Here is an 18,015-nt window from a genome sequence, read left to right as displayed (position 1 = left end):
TTGTCAAGTTGTTTTAAAAGGATTTAATAGCAGTAAATTAACTGATAGAACTGTGTTTTATAGTCCCCTAATTTTCACAGTTTTGAATAGTGCCAATAATAATTCTCTGAGATGAACAATATGTCTCTGAGAAATTGTTTACTGAGAAGCAATACCAAAGTGTTAACCACTATGCTGAAGAAAAAAGTATCATGTGCTAACAGAACAAAGACTGTCAGTGATTTATACATATGAGTTTTAAATCGGCTCTGATCTTTTGAAATTGTTTTCTGTTCTTCTTCTATCTCCTGTGTTTACAGTAATCTAGACTGCCACAATAAGCTCATTGTAGTATTCAGGTAGTCATCATGTGTAAGACATTCGGTATTAAAAGATGAGCCTTTACTCTTATAAGATGTCTCTACCTGCACATGTAAATGAAGCTAGTATAAGTAATGTAGCCTTTTATGCAAACATATCCTGTTGTGGTGAGTATCTTTTACGTAGACTATGATTTCTTTTGTCGTGGTTGGAATTCATGCTTTCTGATAGTGATGCTGTGCTAATATGTTACCCATGATTTGAGCAACATTTCCTTGCAGAATTCTGAGATGCTTCAGAGTTTGATTCTGTAATTCTCTGATATCGTAAATTGAGAGCTGTGCCAGATTCAATTCCATTTTATATTGGTACTAGTGGTCTTGTTTCTAAGGAAGATTGGGACACTGAAACAACTTGCAGAGTCTGAAAATAAGCCATGGATATTATTATTTTCAAGCATGTTCAGTCTATATACCAGCAATATGCTTTATTATAATTTTTTCCAGATAAAATCAGTTTGATGAACTTTCTGCTATCACTACAAATAAAAAGAAATTAATTATTCATGGCTCTTTCCCTCTTCTATTTATCTTCAGATTTCTTCACTGGTCCTTGTAACAACACCATCTGATTGGTGAGCTATTCAAGCTCCTGTCAATTCAACAGTGCAATGATTTCCTCTCTTTAATTCCAGTCTCCCTCGGGTAGGGCTCCAAAGATTGTGAAGGATCATAAAACTCACTACAAATCAAAATGAATGTGATGTTTGAGCTGTACCATTTCTCAGCCAAGTGTTTCAGAATAGGACCTTGGGGCCAAATCCTGGTCCCACTGAAGTCAATGGATATTTTTCATTGGCTGCAAGAAGACCAGGATATTCCTTTAGAAACTATTTAAGAACCACAACTGCAAAGAAAAGTATTGTTCTATTTATAGCAACAAATAGAACGTAAATTTCAGGGTGACAAAATACTCCAAGTGCACCTTGAAGCACAATAAATTGTACTTATTTTTAAAGAACAGAAGCTGGCTCACTCTCTGTACCATTACCTAGGTTGAGGGGAATGTAGGAGAATGCAATAATCCGCGTAGTGCTGAAGCTGACCTGTAATTACTTGAGAATTTGATGAAACAATAAGCAGATTGTTGTGGGAATGTCTCCAAATGTTAAAAGTATGCTCTGCAAACTTGTACCAGATCCTTCTATGGGGAGACAAATCAATGTTGTTAGGAGATGGGGCTAGTGCATTCAGTTTGTTTACTTTGGTTTTCTATGTCTGCCTGCCTTCTCAGAAAACTTGCTTGGAGCCAGACTGTAGCAGCCCTCTCTCTGTCTTTTCATAATTGATCAGGGGATGACTGCCTTCCCTGAGGGTTAAGACGTGGCAACTTTTTCTGTTTGCTCAGCATCTCAATGCAGTAGTTCAAACATTGTTCACACCAGCTGGCAGTGTAATGCCATATGCACATCTTGTCAAAGCAACTGTTGTCATGGATACTAGAAACTATCTTAAAAACCAGCTCATTTGAGTCTAATCAAAATTGTACTTTTCTTTAACAACTGAGAATCTAGATTATTTTAGGAGGATATTGGTGAAATAAGATTGCATTGTATTGTGTAGTATATACTGTATGTTCCAGTAACAACAATATGATGTAGTTTAATATTGTTAAATAACATAACTGCTACACAGTGAACTCAGATGTTGAAGAAGGAAGGGGGAAAGAGTTCTGCAAGTAGCTTCATTATAAATGTTTTACAGTTAGTTTAAACTGTTTTGCCTTTTAAAAAAATGTTTTTTAAAGAGCCATCTTGTAGCTCTTGTTTTTACAATAATTATTTGGACAAAATTCATTTACACCAGCTCTCTTCCGGTATATTGAATGTTTATATACATTTCTATTGCTTAGCTTTATTTTGCTTGGTTGGAATGAAAACATAAAATAAATGAAAACATCTTATATTTTGATTGGGATAATGTCATCCACAGAAACTAATCTGATTGGTGGAGTGGTAATTTCTTTGTTCTCTGATTTTTCTAAGAATGCAAATGAAAACCACTCAGTTTTATTTAGCATTAAAACTGCACTTTATTTTGTCAAAGGAGAGGTTTCCCCTTGAATTGTAAGTACAAAAAAGTGTTTTTAATCTTCAATGAATATCCTTATTAATTCACTTTCAAGATAATCTGATGTTGATTTGTCAAATTTAATTACAGCTTCCGGTAACACTTGAAGTCTACTGCTTTTGCTTCAAAATTGTAATATGAAAATGCAAATTGAATGATAATTTACAAGGGAGTGGGCATTTTAGTTGAACACTCAAAGACAAGTTCCTTGTGGAAATGAGGCTATTGATGCAGTTTATGATTTTTCCTCTTCAAGCACTTTAAACAAATTAACTTTATTTCCTGCAGGATTTCATGTACATCTATAAATTCTAGTGAAGTCTTATGTATGTACATTTTGAGGATTTTTCTTGTATATTTTCAGAAAAACCTCAAGTCTGATGATTACAAATTGAATAGGAGGAGACTATATTTTCTCTGAATGTACTTACCTAATATTCAGAGTGACTAATCAGCCTCTTTCTAAGAAATGTTCAAAAATTATTTCAGGATTGTCTTTTTACTTTTAGGCACTCCAAGCAGCAAGACAGCTGCTCTTACAGCAACAGACAAGTGGACTGAAATCTCCTAAGGGCAGTGATAAACAGAGACCACTGCAGGTTAGTAAAATATTTTTTATCTTTGGGTCCTTATTCACAAGGAAGTGAATTGTGCTGACCCATTTATGTGTTTGTCTATAGTGTACTCTTGCATATGAACAGTAGACATGCTTGTGTGCTAGTAGTTAGTTTCTGATTCATAAAGAAAACTCACTGCACAATAAGAAAATGTAGTTTGTTGATAAGATACTTAAAAGGTTGCTTACTACAGAGATTTATACAGACCAAACCAAACCTGAGTTCAGTAGCTACAATATAAAGATGTTTATATAGATCTCTTAAGAAGCTTTTATGTGCTCTTAGTCACAAATAGATGTAAAAATTCCTGGGTCAAAACTAAGAGTAAAAAGATATATAAGAAAACAAAACAACCCTAGGCAATCCGCAAGCATTCCAACCAAGTGGCAAATGCAGAACAACTCCAAAGCTGCCAACACAACTGGCTGAATTGCAAAGGAGCAGCACCTTCAGCTTATAGAAAAATGTATTCTAGGGTTTCATATTTGGATGCAGTGTGTCACTCAGAATATGTGAACTGTATTACCACATGCTGAGTAATTTTATCGAATACTTTACTAATAAAAGTATATTACCATTTGTAAAAAGCAAAATGTGTTATCTCAGAAAGGCTTTTTGGGGGGGGTAAGTTTTACTACATTTTTAGGCTATCATAAGTAAGAATTACATTTGAGGTTATACATTGCTAACACCAACAGTTTTCACTCATTTTAAGGAAACCAAATATTCATCTTTTCACTGGTGAACAGCAAAAGACATCAGTATGTGAGAGATGACCGTGCATGGTTCTGGTTTTAGAGAGAGAAAAATTTCTCCTATCTTTTCCCTCATATCCTCTATCTGCTTTTCTGGAGAAGCCTTTAAAAGGTCACATATTCTTTGGTAGGCCAGTGAATTTCTGTGTGTGGTGCCTTTTTGGTAGGTGTGCTCTACTGAGTGAGAATTCCAAACAGCCACTTGGGGCTGCTCTGCATCCTCAGTTAACTTTCTTTAAATAAGTGCTTTTTTGTCTCTGATGTGATTTGTGGGGTAGGTTCTTTGCCTTGGTCTTCAAGCTATTTTTCTCTTCTGGGGCTTCTAAGAGAGGATCTCAAACACAAGAGTTCTTTCTTTCTTTCTTTCTTTCTTTCTTTCTTTCTTTCTTTCTTTCTTTCTTTCTTTCTTTCTTTCTTTCTTTCTTTCTTTCTTTCTTTCTTTCTTTCTTTCTTTCTTTCAGAAATTATGTTCACTTTGTACTTTTTTAAATGAAATTTCACATTTTCATCCTTTTCTTTGTGACACATTCATGAAGGAACATAAGAACTTACTCACACAGCATTACGCTTCTACCTTTTTCCAATGTGCTTTTTTAAATTGCAGCAATTTGCATACTTACGAGCTGTCTCAGTTCGGTGAGGACTGCCCTGGCTTTTTTAAACCAACTATAAGGGCTTACAACCAGGCCAAAGACTCACGCAGCTGTCTAAGGGGAATTAAATATGTACAGTTGGCATCCAGCCATGAGGATCTGCTATAGAAAGCAAGCAAGAGTCCTGAGATAGTCTCAGCTTCCCACCCTTCTCCTCAGTGTTGGCTTTTCCCTCTACTGAATGTTTTGAAAGCTGAGGACAGAGGCAAAACAAGTCGCCAGAGAGGCAGCAACTGCCTGAGCTGCCAGCCATATTCCTTCAGTGAGTTCCTAAGGGTAGGATTGGCAGTTCCACCCACCACATGATCTTTATCTCAGGTCAAAGGAGGAGAGCATTTGGAGAAACAGCCGGGAGGGATGAATGGTAATAAAAGCAGGGGGAACTCACCGGGAGTCAGACCTGAAACAGAGAGAGATGGCAATTACTTTGAGAGAGGAAGAGATTCTTCTGAAAGCGGAGGAGAGATTGGTGGAGATGCTCTGTGTCCTCATATTCCCATTGGGTCAAATATGGAGGGAGTGCCTTGTGTCCTTCAGTCTCCCAGGGAAAGCAAGGGAATGTCTGCATTGCAATTAAACACCTGCAGCTAGACCGTGTCAACAAATTGGCGTTCACAGTGCTGGGGCTCTGAGCTATTTAATTACTGTGTAGATGTTGGCTCCCCATCTTGATCTTGAGCATCTATTAAAGAGTTCTATATCTTGAGTCAGCTGTCATGGGCCAGCTGTGTGTGTGTTTTGTTGCAGTGTAGACATACCCTAAGTGGTAAAGATGCCCCGTGCTTCCTTCTCACCAGTAGTGGTGAAACGGAAGGAGTAAATAAAGAAAGAAAATAGCAAATATTTTCTTTTCTAAAGCTCTTTAAAGCCAGGATTGCTGCTTTTTTGTGCCAGATTTTGCTCCAGACACTCAGAATGCTCACAATGTTTCTTATTAAACTTGTGCTCTTTATTTGATACTTTTTTAAATTAAAGAAAAATGAAATGTGCTCTCCAACTTCAGTTTATGTCTCAAATGTCAAGTAAATTAAGGTCTGAGTATAATTCCATTTTTATTTTTCTTTCTGACTGTAAAGTGTATAAATGCGTTTGAAAATAAATCCTTGGAGCTTTTTTATTTCTATCATGGACAGTTCATACAGAGCTTTGCATTGTTCATTATGCAGTGGAAATTTACATTTTGAGAATTCTATGATGCCTGTTTCACCAAATATTGCAGTAGAGACCATAAAATTGTACAATATTATTATTTTATTGTGCCAAAGTTTCATAGCAACAGGTATTGATACATACATATTAACAACACAGGGCTTAGAGAACATAAATATCAAGAAACGTATGCTTGAAATAAAAAGGGAGAATAAACTTCTTCCACAAAAATATTAAATTAGCTTCGGTATTAGTATGTTTCTTAATTTCAGAGTAACTGACTAATGTGGCAACTGGACACAGATTGGACCTATATTATAAATGTAATAAAACTTTTTAACTAGCTTATACATCTGCAATTAAGTGTAGGTAATATTTCACATTTTACCTCTCATGCACACCATATTTTGATGTAAATAAGGAGCACATACAAAAAAGAACTTTTTCTTATTTTAGTCATTTTGTTACAAATTGTATTCTGTATCTATTTTAGAAACATTCAGTATGCTATTTTATCTATTTTCTGCATTGCTCAGTACCATGTGCAGTATTTTAGTGGCCTGTGGCGTATTTTAGCTAATCAGCAGGTTGAAAGGTCATTTCATAAACTTTCAACCTCACCTTACACACTTTGCAAAAGTAAGGTTTTAGGATAGTGGGCCATGGATGTTTTATGGTATTTAGCACACAGTATGCCTCTGTGGAATCCCCTGGGACCTTTCTAGAGGAATTTGGGTAGTGAGCCAAAGCAATTCTTACTTGCTTCTTATGAAAAATACTTCTGAAAGTGACATGTTATGTAAACTGAGTAAAAGGTAGAGAAGTCTGATGTTTGGCATTTGTTATGCTTCTGTATGTATTTATTTTGATAGAAAAATATTTTCATCGGTTAGATCACCAGTATTGTTTCTTAAAGGTGCTCGTGGTTCATACTTAGATGTGCCATTGTTCTGAATGATGGCTGCGTAGCTGAAAAATGTTTTTAGATGGCCTGTCCCCAGACTGTGTATTTGTATCTATTTATCTGTATTTTTATTTACATTTTTTCTGGGTTTCAGGGCTGCAGATGGCATAAACATTAGCATGTCTTATGCAAAACAGAGAAAAACATCCCATCTGACAAGCTTGTGTATGAGTTGTAGTAGTGATTTTACTTTCATGTATAGTGATCCGAATAAATGTATTTGAAACATGTTTATATATGCCATTCATTACCCTAATGCACCAACTGAATGGATCCAATCAGTAGGTACACTGATTAATAACATACGGCAGTATAGCTAAATAAGGATAGTGATGAGAATGGAAGATATTAACCTAAGTATTGAAAGGTAATATATTTTACTGTCTTATCGGTACATCCTTAAAAACATATTATAATGCTATGGTTAAGATTTTTGTACTGTTATTTTTAGTTCCTGAAAATTTGTTATCTTCACTAGTGATGCTGTGATTATGATGACCTGTCGTGAAGCAAGCTGGCCTCACTCCTGGAATTATTTAAATGTCATGACAATACATTCCCAGAGTACGTATGATAAATAAACATCACTTGGTCTTTTAGAACCTTTTCAAACAAGTAACTTTACTACAGTCACTGAAGAATGTAGTGTCATGTAGCTTAGATATGAAAACTGGAGGCATTATTGTTCTTGTTACTTTTACAGCCATGAGGCAGACTTGTAGTTCTTCAACCACTGTGCAGATGCTATTGATTTGCTATCATAGTGGAGCATTAGTGTGCTAGGATTATTTCTGTTATTTCAGGTAGTCTAATCTTTAATTTGTTCATGTTTTACATTCTGCTGTAGGCTGCATAACAGCTATTTGGATGGCATTTTACACTTTTTTTCTGTAAGGTCTATGGAAACGTGTGTGTGGGGGGGGGGTTCTATCCAATGTAATCTCTATAATGACATACTTCATTTTTATAAAGTCAAACTTTTTCTTAACTTGAACAAATTGATATTTATTTTTAATTCTGTATGGTAATGTATTTATAGTTAACTGATTGCTTATTAACATCTTATCACCAAAACATTTCTTGCTTCCAACATCGATAAAAATGCATTTGGCATTAGGATGCTATGTCAGGAAATCATGACTTCTGGAACCAAAGGGTTAAGCTCAGTGTGTACCAAGCCTGTTGTATAAATATCATGCTGTATGGAGTGTTAGTTGTTAAGGTAAGTTTTGTTTGTTTAGTATGAACACGTCATTGAAATAATCATTTTATAAAATTTGGTTTTAGAAATGTTAAGTATACATATAAGTTTCATTTCTTAATGTTTATTTTCATTGTGTTTAATATCAAAAGTACCAGAAACTGGAAATATGTGTATATAAAAAATTGTTAAAATTAGACATTATCTTATGCAAAGATAGGTCTGTCAATACACCTTCAGCACAGAGATGACAAGCCAGATTTGTCATATAGAGGTCATTGATCCTACAAAATATTTTATCTTATTGTGTGTAAATGGAAAATGGAAAGCAAATTATGAAAATCAAAACACAAATAAATTAAAAGTAGAAAAACAAAATACTGAACAACATGTTTTGGCTGGTGAAAGTATGAACAAGTTATGGGTATGTGTTGGTGTATGTACGTGTGCGTGTTTCTGTCATACAACATATGACACAAAAAGAACCAGTGGTAGAACTGAATGGCGTACATTTAGATGGAGTAGAGTGAATGGGGTTTTGATTGGTAGCATAGGGAGTGATAGGCTAAAAGGGAGGTAGACAGTGGACCACTTCCTTAAACAGATGGAAAAATCATGTAACTACAAGGACACCGATGTACCCTACTGCTGGTCTCACCTGCCTGCTCTCCCTGCCTCAGAGCTAACCCTAATTCAGTCATCTGTCTTGGGGTCTTCTGGTCAGGTAAATTGGTCTCAAATAGTGAACAAAAATGTGATATTAAAACATAATATTCATTGTAATATAGAGAACAATGTACGAAAAATGTTTAAAAAAAACCAAAATAGGCATAAGTGGACAGAAGAAATTGGAGGAGAGAGGAAATACCTGAAGAGCATGGGCACTTGCTTTTCAGTTTTGTCTTGGGTCCTGTAGATATTGAATAGAATCCCAGTTACTCACCTAATTATGTACAGTATTGCTGCTTAAAATACATAAAAGAAGAAATAAATGTTATGGATAATAATGTATATAGCGTTTCTTCTGTTGCAGTTCAACCAGAAATAGCAACCAATGTAATTAGCCCAAAACTCTCTTTACAGATCTTCCAGCCAACTATATTCTGTACATTTCTTCCACTAGGTCTAAGTAAACCCTACCAAGCACAGGCATGAGAATTTTGTGCATACTTGAGAGCACTGATTTGGAGAGTTGCAAATATCTAATATGTAAGAGGAGAATAGTGATAAACAGTCTCGCCCTCTTGAGTATAACCCTGAAGGAAATGTGTGGCCTTACATATAAGCAAACATTGAGGCTTCGGATAAATTAAATGTGGAAGCTGGCTGCTGAAAAGGCATCAGTCCCATTTTCCCTAGTAAATTTGCTATGAAGGATATGCTGTTATCCTCTAAGATGAAAAAATTTGCATCTGTGATACTCACTCTAAAGGCAAGCATAAACCCTAGAGAGGAAGAGGAAGCAAGGGAGTTATTTTTAGCTAAGGTGAGTGAGTCTGTGTGCGTGTGTAAACTTTCATGCTTTCAGCAATGTAGAAAACGAGTTCTATGTAATGTAGAGAGATCAGTATGGGAAGGAAGGAAGGAAGAATGCAGGCTGTAATTCAGATGAGTTACATCATGGATACATCATATTGTATTAGAAATTTTGTAAAGAAAATCCTTTAAAAACCTGATACCTCTCTCATTTATAAGGGTTGTACCCTGATGAATAGAGTCCCATTCCAGAGTACCTGTCCTCTCTTTGATTGTTTGTTACTAGTGAAAATGAATACCTTGTTTCTGTTATCTTTAAGCCACAACATCTGCCATGACAAGTATTGCTTAAAATCACTTTTCACTGTTAGACACATCAAACTTTAAAAAAAATCAGCCAACAGATTCCTACAATGCCTCTATCACATTCTAAATATTAAAGTGAATGATTTTGTGTAAGATATTTTATGTTGTTCGTTACCCACTGTAGTTTTCATATTGATTTATTGTTGCTTGAAAATGGCTTTTCAGCTTATACTAAACACCTGTAGTTTATTCATGCTGTGTTTTTCACTGATAAAACAAATATTCGTATTTAGACATGTATTTAAAATATTTCTGCAAATCTTCAAATCTTATGAGTATCACAGGGACATATACCGAAAAATTGTACATATGCATCCTATGCTTTCTATGCTTCTACTTGTAGTGAGTGAGAAGCAGATGATGTAATAAGGACTGGAGGTCTGTGTGTGTAATATGGAGAGAAGTCTTTGGGGCAATGACCTGTTCTTTCTTAGTAACACCAAACACATTAACTGCTCAGTCAATAGTTCATTATAACAATAGGTACAGATAAGTATTTGGGTAGGTTGCAATATTCTAAATAATCTTCTGGGCTTTTTGTAAAAAACTGACTGTGCAAAACCAGAGCTAACACATGATCAGCAATTTTAGAAAGCATATTACTTTTAAACATATACAGGTGCTACAGTTCAACCACTTGCTTTTTATGAGACTGACTCAAAATGTTATTACTGTAACTATTTTTTTAATCCTATATTCTTTTGTTTAGAGTTGACTAGGAATTTTCCAGCAAAACACTTTTCCAACTTTTTGTTTGAAATTGTAGATAAATGAATAAGAAAACAACACTGAAAACAAAATTTTCAGTTTACCTAACTTGTTTTTTTGTGGACATGAATTCATTAAAAAAGTGAGATTTTGAATGTTTGTGTTTGTTCAGGATGGGAAAATGTAGTGATATCTCAAAAATACTTGTGATGTTAGAAAGCCATTTCCTGTACTTCTGTTTTCCTTGCTCCTGTCATCATTCTCAAGTGCTTGTTGCTGATCCTCTATATCTTCTTACTGTGGAATGAAGGAAAAATATCCCAAATTCATTCATTTCCACTCTTCATATGGGCTCATAAATTTCAGGCCCAGGATTTAGAGAATACTTATTGTTTTTTCAGACTAAAGAGCGGACCTGTAGCTCCAAATTTTTAATGATTAATCTTGCCATTTGTCTTATACCAGGAACTAAGCCAGTGAAGTGAATGGGTAGAAGAGTGTCTGGGGTTTCTTTCTTTCTTTCTTTCTTTCTTTCTTTCTTTCTTTCTTTCTTTCTTATCTGGTCTGTAAACAACCATAATCCAGGCCCTAAACATAAGTTTCTTTTCTTTGCGCTGCCTCACCAGCTGGAAACTCTACCTACTCCTAATCCTCTTGCTATGCTTCCGGCACAGCCTTCACATTCACTGTACCTGCTTCTTTTTCAGCTGCATGAGTAGCTCCTTTCTGGTTGTGGGTTTTCATGAGGCACTCTTCCAGAATTTTTGCAACAGCTCTGATTGGTCTGATTCTCCCACCAGCTGGCTGACTGCCCAGAAAAGCCTGTGAAGAGCCGAGTGGGAGTGTGTGAAGGGCTCCCCACTCAGCATGATTCTATTAAAGGGTCTGTTCCCAAGCAGGTTCCTAATTACACTGGTTTAAGATCCCACCACTCAAGCAGGTGTCTCTTGACATCCTTGAGTTTAACAAACATTAGTGTACAATTATATAAAAATTGGTGATCGAGAAAACAGCCAAGGAAAATATTCTGTAAACGACTTAGCACTCTGAATGATTTTTGCTTAGTTTTAAGTTATCTGCTTTTTCTCCAAGTGAGAAAAGTTGATTCTTTGTTCTTTAATTTAAAAAATAGCTTTATGTGAAATAAACTGTTAGTGTGTAGCTTTCCCGAGGCACTTATTTAATTAAGTAGTTGAAAACACTTACAGAAAAAATATTTAAAAAACAGCATCCTCTGTTTAGGCATTAAACCACACCCAGCTGGAGTGATATATGTTATTATTTCTGTTCCCTTCCAACTAAAAATCCAGGTCAGAAAGTCACACTAATAATTCATTCTATCAGTTCTTTATTTACAGATGCTGATTATTTTCTTTACAGATTTATTTTATTGCATAAATCAGATATGTGTATAGATTACTAATTTTATGCTCACTGGACTATAATTATGCATATTTTGCTTAGTGTATGTGTTAATTGTGCCTCTGCTATATCAAGCAGAGTGACTGCTTTTCTGTAGCTTGCATATGTCAACAGGAAAAAATGAAGTATACAGTTATATTCCACCTTTAGGGTAAGTGTTCATCTTAGTTCATACTTTCCAGTATAGGTACGAGATTAAAGAGAAATTATTGGAATTAATGAATTGATCATGCATCACTCTTACCTTGTATTTTGGTAATCAATATAGAAATAGATTCTCTCAATTAGTTTCATAATATAGAATAAAAAAGCATCTTAATACATCCAACAAGTACTGACACTTCTGATGCAAATCCCTCCCCACAACCTTTTTTTTTTCTTTTAAAATTCCACCTTGACATCTTCTGCTGTTGGCACTAATGCACATTCTCCAGTCATAAGCCATGAGGTCAGTGCCATAACTAGCTAATTTTGCACCTGAGGCAAGAATATAAAATTGCACCCCTCGTGTGTATATATTCATAGTAGTTATTTCGTATAAAAAGGGAAAATACATAAATAATAACACAACGTTTTATTGTTTATAGTTATGAAATCTGCATACACAATCAATTAATACATATATACACATAATTATAAAATGTCACCATGTCTGGTACTATTAGGTATTTGTTTATAATTGTACTTTGCACGCTTTTAATGAGGCAAACATCAATAATTGCATTGAAATTAATATTATTCACTTCCTTGTGTTCTATTGATAAGATGGACATATTTGATCATCTCTCCTGATCAATGGATGCTCAAAGGTAGTTCTTAATTAATTTTACTTTACTAAAACTTCTTTCGCAAGAAGCCACAATCACTGCCTTGTCTCCTTGGTTTGTGTAGCACATTCAAAGCACTTGGCACAGGTGGCTCAGCAGCATGGGCTCCAGTTTTTGGTGGGGAAGCCATGACTCCAACAAGCTAAGGGCCTGGACCCAAACCCATAGAACCCAGGGATCGTAGCTCCCAGACTTCCAGCTCTAATTACATACCCCTAAGACGTAGAGCCATTCCCCTGGCAGAAGTATCACCAGGAGTCCTGGCTCCCAGCATAACACCCCCACCTCATCCTCTGCACCTCTGCCCCTGTGAAGGGCAATCTGAGCCCCTTCTCCTCCGGCCCCGCATGGGAACTGTGCTAGGGCACCTTAAGACGGTGCTTAGCGCAGCTGAGCCGGTGCCCAGCCTCCTGCGCCACTCGGAAGCAGCTGAGGCACTGGGTGGCTGCCAGGGCTGGTGACTGCTGAATCGCGGAGTGGCAACATGCAGCCTGCCATGTAAACTGAGGGTCAGCCGATGCTAATGGGCAGGGGAGAGAAGCGGCGCTGTCTTAAAATAAGTAGCTGTCTTTAAATAATTAGTTTTCTATATTATTTTTCTACGCCCCCCTCAGCTATACGCCCGAGGCAAGTACCTCACTTGCCTCACCCTTGTTATGGCCCTGCATGAGTTACACTTTGAATCGTAGTATGGCAAGTTGAGAAAAATGAATTTATGTCTTAATATATAGAGAGCTATAATAGAACTAATGTTGCAAAATCTTACTAAATGAAATAGCTGTTCAAAGAGACTTTGGAAAAAAAAGCAGCCCTAGAAAAATATCATGGAACATTCCTGAATTTTAGCAATATTTATATGGTAAGGGTCCCATAGAGGATCTCAAAGTATAAATGTTTAATAAGATTTTCCCTTCAGTCACCACAACAAATACATTTGTTCAAAAAAGCTATATCAGTAGGCTGAAAGAGGAGGCCTGCACACTTGATGTTGAAGGAAACAAAACATAACATGTTAGAAACATTTCTCTAGTGAAGTAGTGCTTAATAATAGTAAAAATACATACATCAAAAAGTATTACCCCAAAGGACTGACAATCTAAAGTTCCAAACAGATATAATACCATTAAAACAACAGTCAGTGAAGTTTCATGTATACTTCTGTTCCTTGTGGAACAGCTGGGTTTGGGGGAGTGATTTTTGAGGCAGAGATAATAAGAGTAAATAAAGATGGCGGGATGGTTGCTTGCTCATTGCTCATTGCTGACCTAAATGAAAGAAAGCATGGAATCAGGAGTAGATAATAGAAACAAAATAGTAACTTAGGCAAATGAAATCCCAGACTTATTGAAATCAGTTGCAAAACTAGTGAGAAGTATTGGATGTTAATTTGTGCATAAACTTGCTTAGTTATAAAAAGTTTGTTTTAACTCCCTTCAGATTGTGGAAGTAGCTAGTGTGTTGGTGTTTTGTGCCAATTGACCCATATAGTTAATATTGTAAAATATATTTTGTATTTATTTTCAGTAATCATCCGGAGGTAACACTGCTAATTAGATAGAAAATGTGTAAATGGTATTTTTTTCAAAAAATACGACATAACTCAAGTATAACTATGGAATATTGTCTCCTCTCACACTCACTTTTAATATGCAATAAAGGATTGAATGCTTTTAATTGTCTCATTTGTTTATGACAGAAATAGGAATTTATCTTAACGTATGTGTGTGGTTTTAAGTTGAAAAGATATTAAAAATGTATAAACTTGATCATATCTTTTAGGGCTTAACAGAAATATAATTGGAGAATTAAACATGGATATTTATAGCTAGAAATCTAAAAATTGTCTTTTTACTTTGCTATGTGTTGTTTGAAACCCGAACTTGCTGAATTTATTTCCCAGAATCACAAGTGTTTTCGATGATTCCTTTTCTCTAAAAATATATACTTGGATCATGTTTATCACTTATTTAATATCTTCTATCCAGTTACCTTATTTAATTATTTTAAAAGAAATCTTACAGCACCTTAATGAGTACCACTGAATTGCTCCCATTTTAGAGGGTGGGAAGCTGAGTAATGGAAAGGACTAGTGGCTTGACCAAGTCTTCTGAAAGTGGGAGAGACAAGAGTAAAACCCAGTTCTACTTTTGTGGTGCAAAAAGACACCACACTAATTCAGCATCATGATGGATAATACAGTCTCAGGAAATGTTTGTGTTTGTGTGTGTTGTAGGCAGAGATAAACATAGGCATGTGCACTCTGGGGTGCGCAGCTCGGGCAAGAGTTAGTTGAGCTGCAGCAAAAGCCAGCAGGGAGCTATTTAAAGAATAAGCAGGCACCTGGCTTGCAATAGGACAGTACCTGTAAAATATTTTAAGTTACTTTCAGTGCTGGAAGAAAAACATTTCTAGAGCTCTTCAGACACTTTACATAATCATTTAATTAATAATGTTAATTTAAATGGGATTTTACAATTTGTAACAATACTCTTACACTAGATTTACAAACAAATGATTATGCTTTGTGTATGCTTTTTAAGAGCTGTTTGGATCACAGTTTATGCTGTGATATTGAATGAAACAATCTTGATTAATAATGATCTAATGTGCATTTAGAGGAAAAAGTTTCTCAGAAAGTTGTCAAGACTAAAATTTGTAATTCTAATGGCATGCAACTAAACTACTACATACTTTTAAAAACCTCTTTTAAAACCCACCTATTCATGGAGCATTTGGGCTACAATTATTATTTTATATAATTTGTTTATTAAATTTTATTGTATTATGTTTATTGTTGTTGTACACCAATAAGCACTCTAGGGTGAGAACCATTGTGGGAGGGGTTAGAATACTTAACTTAATGTAGATCATGTGTATTGACTAACAGCATCATCTCAATAATAAATTTAAATAAATAAATATGGTTTACATTTCACAGAGGTACCCACTACAAATAAGTACAGTAACTTAAAAAAAACAAATGGTCTGGAAGCACTTTGTAGACTAACAAAACATGTAAATAGTATCATGAGCTTTCGTGGGCACAGCCCACTTCTTCAGATGACCGGAGTTTTCAGTTTAGGATGTGCAAATCCAAAATAGGGGAGAAGGGAGAGAGGGGAAAGAAAAAACGGAATGGGGTAGGAAACAAGGAGCAGAGGGAAAAACAACTAGGCAGAACTGGTAACCTATAAGCACCTAAAGATTAGATAGTTAAAAGAAGAGGATAAGGATCATAAGACAGCAATTAGATAGTGTAGCCAGCCAGAGTAAGTCTAAGGTCTGACACTAGGTTCCCAAAGTACAAAGGACGCCACACAGGTATCTGTCAAGCACAAACAGTTTATTTCTTGACAGCTAACAGCTGTCCCCCAGAGATGGAAGAACAATATAACAAAGAAGCGGCATATCTTACGTCCCTTCTGCAAGCCTGGGACCCCGGGTAGGCTGCGGACGAAGTGGGAGGTTGTCTCAGTTTCCGAGGCACTGGCATTCACAGCCCATCGGCGAAGTCCGAGTTGCTAGGCTCTGTGGCAGCCTTAAATACAGTTTTCCTGCCCTTTGGCAGTTTGGAAATTTCCAGGGCTTACTCATTAGTGCTGATGTAAAGCTTAGCTGTTAGTTATCGATCTGGTTCTGATCTGGATGATCTTGTCCTTTGGCCCTGTTTACGTGATCAGTATGTTAGGGTAAACAGAATCGTTTATGCGTTCTTGTCCTTTACCCTTATCTCATACTTATTCTTGCTATGCTGGCAACAATGCTTGTCTTAAGTGGAGTATGTTCCCAAAGACTTGCTTCTGGCTCATCAGATATAGGGAAAAGGGAAAGGGGGGAAAGAATACAGGTCTCACCACCCCTAAACTATCACATACAAAGTTCTTCCACAATTGACCACTACAGATAGGAAGAGTACTAATGCAAGAATCTACACAAAGAGCTGTTGGCACCTTTATTCAATGTTGGGTTGATAATGTCCCGGCCATCTGTTATCTTGATTGAGGACGTCATCAGTGTGAAAATTGTATTTGTGGATGAATTGTGATTCCAAGGCCTCTATGTATTTAGCTTGTGGAATTGGTTTGTGACAAGACAGCCACTTGGAGATCTTTTAAAGAGTGATCAGGTAGATTGAAGTATTCTCCAACAGGAGTCTGTATGTTCTCTTTATGTATATCTGATTTGTGTCCATTGATTCTTTCCCGTAGGGACTGTCCAGTTTGTCCAATATATATAGCAGTGGGACATTGCTGGCATTTGATGGCATAGATCAAATTACTGGATGTGCAGTTGAATGAGCCTTTGATATGATAGCTTATGTTGTTGGCACCAGTAATTAATTCTCTTGTATAGATAATGTGGGCAGAGTTGGTACCACGACTGATTGCAGGGCTGGATTCCTGGATGCTTATAATGTAGTGGTGTAGTATGGTGACTGGAAAGAATTAAAAAGAATTAATTTCAAGTTGGGGGGTTGTCTGTAACCTTGACTAGGCTTTTCCTCCAAGGCTTCTGAGAGTGAGGGATCATTTTCCAAGATGGATTGCAGATTGTGTATAATGTGTTGGAGGGGTTTGAGTTGTGGACTGTAGGTAATGAGAAATGGAATTCTGTTATTTTCTCTTTTGGGTCTGTCTTGAAGTAGTTCATCTCTAGGTACTTTTTTGGCTCTGTCAATCTGTTTTTTCACTTCTTCCATGTGGGTATTTCAGTAAAAGCTTAAGTAAAACTCCAGTCATCTGAAGAAGAGGGCTGTGCCCACGAAAACTCATGATACCATCTACATGTTTTGTTAGTCTATAAAGTGCTACCAGACTATTTGTTGTTTTTAAGTTTATCCTGTACAGACTAACTCGGCTACCCCCGGAAGCTTACAAAGAAGTAAACTGATTCTGTTACTGCTATATATGGACTAACTTTAAGATTATGCATACTGATTTTGCCCGCAGTGAAGTCAGCGGCAAAACTCCAAATGATCAAAGGCCATAGGATTTGCACCCTTTGTTGCCTTTAAATTGAGAATGAATATATCAGAGCATAACATAAAATTTACTCAGAAAAAATGAAGTTCCATATATGAACTGTATGAGTCCTATAGTTAGAGAAGGTGTTGACAGAACCCCATTAGAACTAGGGGTCACCAAATGAAATTAATGGGCAGCAGGTGTAAAAGAAACCAAAGGAAGTGGAGTTTTTTTTCCACTCAACACACAGTCAAACTGTGGATCTCCTTGCCAGAGGATTTTGTGAAGACCAGGACTTTAACAGGTCATTTAACGGGGTTCAAAAAATAACTACATACATTCAGAGAGGTTAGGTCTATCATTGCTTATTAGCTAGGATGGGTAGGAACAGTGTCCCTAGCCACTGTTTGTTAGAGGCTCAGAATGGGTGACAGAGGAAGGAATCACTTGATGAATCCTGTTCTGTTCATTCTCTCTGGGGCAC

The 18,015-nt window shown here is 36.3% G+C and overlaps 1 protein-coding gene across 11 annotated transcripts in view; it reads left to right on the top strand.

Moving 5' to 3' along the window:
• Positions 1 to 18,015, top strand: part of FOXP2 (forkhead box P2) — a 669,323-nt gene that overhangs the window by 497,648 nt on the left and 153,660 nt on the right. For 8 of the 11 annotated variants that reach the window (XM_014573351.3, XM_006122526.4, XM_006122523.4 and 5 more), the window contains one exon: positions 2,939 to 3,028. The exons of 2 other annotated variants lie outside the window; for them this stretch is intronic. In XM_014573351.3, coding sequence (XP_014428837.1) covers positions 2,939 to 3,028 — 90 coding nt within the window. Of the gene's footprint in view, positions 1 to 2,938; positions 3,029 to 7,048; positions 7,132 to 18,015 lie in introns of those variants that run through there. One more of the 11 variants, XM_006122529.4, reaches the window with a different exon arrangement.

Source organism: Pelodiscus sinensis, chromosome 1, assembly GCF_049634645.1.
Source record: "Pelodiscus sinensis isolate JC-2024 chromosome 1, ASM4963464v1, whole genome shotgun sequence".
NCBI lineage: Eukaryota > Metazoa > Chordata > Testudines > Trionychidae > Pelodiscus > Pelodiscus sinensis.
The sequence above is the reverse complement of the archived record's forward strand: the minus strand, read 5'-3'. Positions and strand labels throughout refer to the sequence as shown.